At 41.0% G+C, this 3576-nt stretch overlaps 1 protein-coding gene across 3 annotated transcripts in view; it reads left to right on the forward strand.

Moving 5' to 3' along the window:
- The window catches only part of LOC106524653 (sodium- and chloride-dependent GABA transporter 2), a 36237-nt gene that overhangs the window by 9796 nt on the left and 22865 nt on the right, over nucleotides 1–3576 (forward strand). The window contains exons 1-3 of one of the 3 annotated variants that reach the window (XM_014018545.1): nucleotides 486–737; nucleotides 2107–2354; nucleotides 2454–2588. In XM_014018545.1, coding sequence (XP_013873999.1) covers nucleotides 553–737; nucleotides 2107–2354; nucleotides 2454–2588 — 568 coding nt within the window. In that variant the 5' untranslated portion in view covers nucleotides 486–552. Of the gene's footprint in view, nucleotides 1–485; nucleotides 738–1912; nucleotides 2035–2106; nucleotides 2355–2453; nucleotides 2589–3576 lie in introns of those variants that run through there. The other 2 variants (XM_014018546.1, XM_014018547.1) reach the window with 2 other exon arrangements.

Genomic DNA, 3576 nt, shown 5'->3' on the forward strand with positions numbered 1-3576 from the left:
CCCTTTGTACGAACAAAAGTAAGAGAAATTTAGGATAAAAATACGAACATGTTCTTGCATGAGGTCCATTGTTTTCATGGCAAATAAACAACAGCATAGATATTACTCTCTTTTTGTCTATTTTAAGTGCACTAACTTAACTCTTTTGTAATAACAAAGGCAAAAAATTATTGATAGTTGTAATTTTTTAGTGTAATTAATTCAGAAAATCTTTTCAGGACCCCACCTTGATGTTTCGGGACCCCACTGTGGGTCCCGACCCCAACTTTGGGAACCACTGGTCAAGTGGGTGTGAGTGAGAGTGCTCAAGACATTAGTAAATCACCAAAAGTTATCAATAAATATTTTTGTTTGTTTTAGTTAGTTTTAACTAACTTTATAATTATTACTTTTAAGGAGCTGAACAAAAAACAGACTTATCAACAGGAGTAATCAGTTGATGCTTTGTTTAAACTATGTTTTCAGACATAACAGTGAAATGAAGAGTCAGACAGGTACAGGAAGTGAAGAGGCGGCATCTTTTGAAGTTTTGTAACGAGGAAGAAACTACCCATGATGCCACGCGGTTCAACCAGTCGAGCATCCATTCCTCCTCTGAACATATCAGCCGGCTGTGTGTGTGACCGACATGACGCGCGCTCCATGCCCGGAATAGACCATTTCTCTGCGCAGACAGGCCGGGGGTGGGAGGAGGAGGTGGTCTCGGTGCCGAGGGAGCCACAGCAGGAAACGCGGAGGTAGGCGCCTGTCCTGTCGGCTTTTGGCCGCAGTTTGTCCGAAAAAACCCTAACGTCTGCCTGCAGTATCTCACTCAGCGAGGAGGCGCTTACAGGAGCATCCCTCCCGAACCCGCTTCTGTTCGGAACCGTCACATGTGCGCGTGCCGCGCTGTGTGCGCGGGGCTTAAACTACATCAAACTKCAGGAGTTGTAGTTTCACTCTGGGTAACATTGATCGTGAACGGGTCAGTTACGAAAACGAGGATTTCGTTATGAAAGCAAGAAACGTCACGTGACGAGCCGGGCGCTGTGGTCACGTGACGTTGATGTTAGATAAGGAAGTAAATACATGATTTAGCTTCAGCTCCTCCAGGTATAAAACACCYGACTTCACAGATAGGAAGGGATACAAACGGCTTGTGAGATACACACGTGATGACAAAAAAAAAAGAATAAAAAATACTAAATATATTTGTTTTATTCAAACTGAAACATTATAGATCTATTAGTAAAATGTTGAAAACACTAAAATCTTTTGTGTCTATGATCAGAACTTGACAAAAGAAGTGGAAAATCCCTCTTAAAACAACTTTTTTTGTTTTCTTGTCACAACTAAGGGAAGTTATTTACTGTAATAGACTGCTATAATGTGAAAAGTCAGGTTATAAACTTGTTAAATGTTGTAGCTAAAGTACACAATGACAGAAACAAAGTTTTTTTTTTTTTTCGTAACAGTCTTAGTCAAATTTGAATCTGTACACAGTCTGGAACGTTGTACCTTTSCTTTGTTTGACAATCAAGTTGTATTTTATCAGCTGCCTAAACAGACTGTTTACATAAAACATATAGCAACATTTACTTTAATTTACAGTCAAATGGATAACTGGCTYCTCCACAACACTGTTTATTGTTTACTGTGTTTCACCCGATTTGTGTCACATGTGTTTGCACAAGTGCACTTTATGTCGGTATTGTGTAAATGAGGCTTTTTTGCAGCTCTTTGGTCCTGGAGGAATGTTGATTTGTTTCACTGTGTTCTGTACACAGCGTAATGTAAATGGATGCAAACYGAATTTAAGCTCTTTCAAATCAAACGTGGAGCATTTGAATTTAGCAGAAATGTATTAATGAAACACATGCACGCACTGAAACGAGCAAATCCACCCATTGGGCGTCCTGCAGACTGCAGATAAAGGACACACACCCACATGAGTTGTCTGTCCTTGAGAGACACGTCTCAGATAAGCGAAAGCAGCCAAACTAACAGTCGAGAGTCACATCAAGCTGCTCCGTCCTCTGTCTCGGCTGCTAAAATGTGCGCTCGTTTGACTTTATTATTCTTCARCTTTTGTTTTTTGCTACGTTGTTAATTTCTTCTTCTTCTCAGGGGTGTGTTTGTTTCCCTGCCTGAACCGGTGATGGTGGACCCGAAGCCTTCACTGCAGGCTGACCAGCCGCTGAGTAAGCTCCACAAAGGAGGTCTCGCCAATGGGATAGAAGAAGCCCCCGGAGACGGCCTGCAGGCCCGGGGCCAGTGGGCCAGCAAAGCTGAGTTCCTCTTGGCTGTGGCTGGGCAGATCATTGGACTGGGAAACGTCTGGAGGTTTCCATACCTCTGCTACAAAAACGGAGGAGGTGAGGTTTTTGAGGAAATGTTTAATTTTCCAGTCTCAGATGGCAGCTGCATGATTCTCACTTGGAGTTTAATGGTTTTACTGTTTTCTTTTTTTGCAGGTGTGTTTTTTGTTCCCTACTTGTTGTTTCTGGTTCTGTGCGGCATCCCCCTGTTCCTCCTGGAGACCTCCCTGGGACAGTACACCAGCCTGGGAGGGGTCAGCGCCTGGAGGACTATTTGCCCGTTATTTGGAGGTAATCTGATTTTTGTTTGGTCTAGTGTAGAGGTACAGTTACTGTCCATGTTTAGTCTGAATCAGAACAATAGTTGATGTCTGTTCTTACTGCAACGCAACATTACAGTCTTATTTTTTATCATCTTACTTTGAAATCCTTCATTTCACAAAGCTCAAAGTAATGTTTTGAACAGTTTCTTATGTGTAAAATAAGGTTGGAAAGAGGCTTGTTTACCAGAAGTCTGAGCAACTTTTAAAAACCTCTTCCAGTCTAACATTACTTGTTTTAGTGCCGGTTGTCCGTCATTATTTAGGGCTGTCTAGTTGAAGGAAAACAAGGTCGGTGGTACATGCTCATGTTTATTTTTTTATGCTTGGAAAATACTGGATGTGTGCGTTTGTCACGGAGCACAACTTTTAATATAGTCTGGTCATTGCTAGAGATGGAGTTGCAACATAAAACCCTCAGGTGCTCTCTAGAAATCAAAGCAAGGCTTTCTTAAAATGGTTCTTTTTTCATGTACAGTGYTCTGAGACAACCTATGAATTGAATAGGACATATTTCTACTATAACTTTCACCAAGAATACAAACAAAAGTCAGTAATTCAGATTAAATAAATAAAACTTGTAAGGGTTGTGTCCTTGTTTAGTAGGATTATTAGCAACATTTGTGCTGCTAACTGGGGTTGTTGGACTCTGTTTTTTTATTAATTTTTTAGTCGTAAGCTGAAAGGTTTAGATATAAGCCAAAGATTTTTAACTTTTTCATTTGTAAATCCTGGGGGTCTTTTATTAGAACAGCTTTTATAAAATAGCACAGAATCCAAATTTATTAATGGTTTTGTTTAGGGCTGCCCGGTATATGCGGTAGACAGTAGAAACGTAAGGTTATGAATATAACCTTGGTTCCTTGAAGGAATGGAACGAAGTACAACACACAGTTGTATATGGGAAACGCGCGCCCTCGCACGCCTGGCTGAAGCCACCTCTAATCACGTCTTTAGAC

This window comes from Austrofundulus limnaeus, unplaced genomic scaffold (assembly GCF_001266775.1).
Source record: "Austrofundulus limnaeus strain Quisiro unplaced genomic scaffold, Austrofundulus_limnaeus-1.0 Scaffold195, whole genome shotgun sequence".
Lineage (NCBI taxonomy): Eukaryota > Metazoa > Chordata > Actinopteri > Cyprinodontiformes > Rivulidae > Austrofundulus > Austrofundulus limnaeus.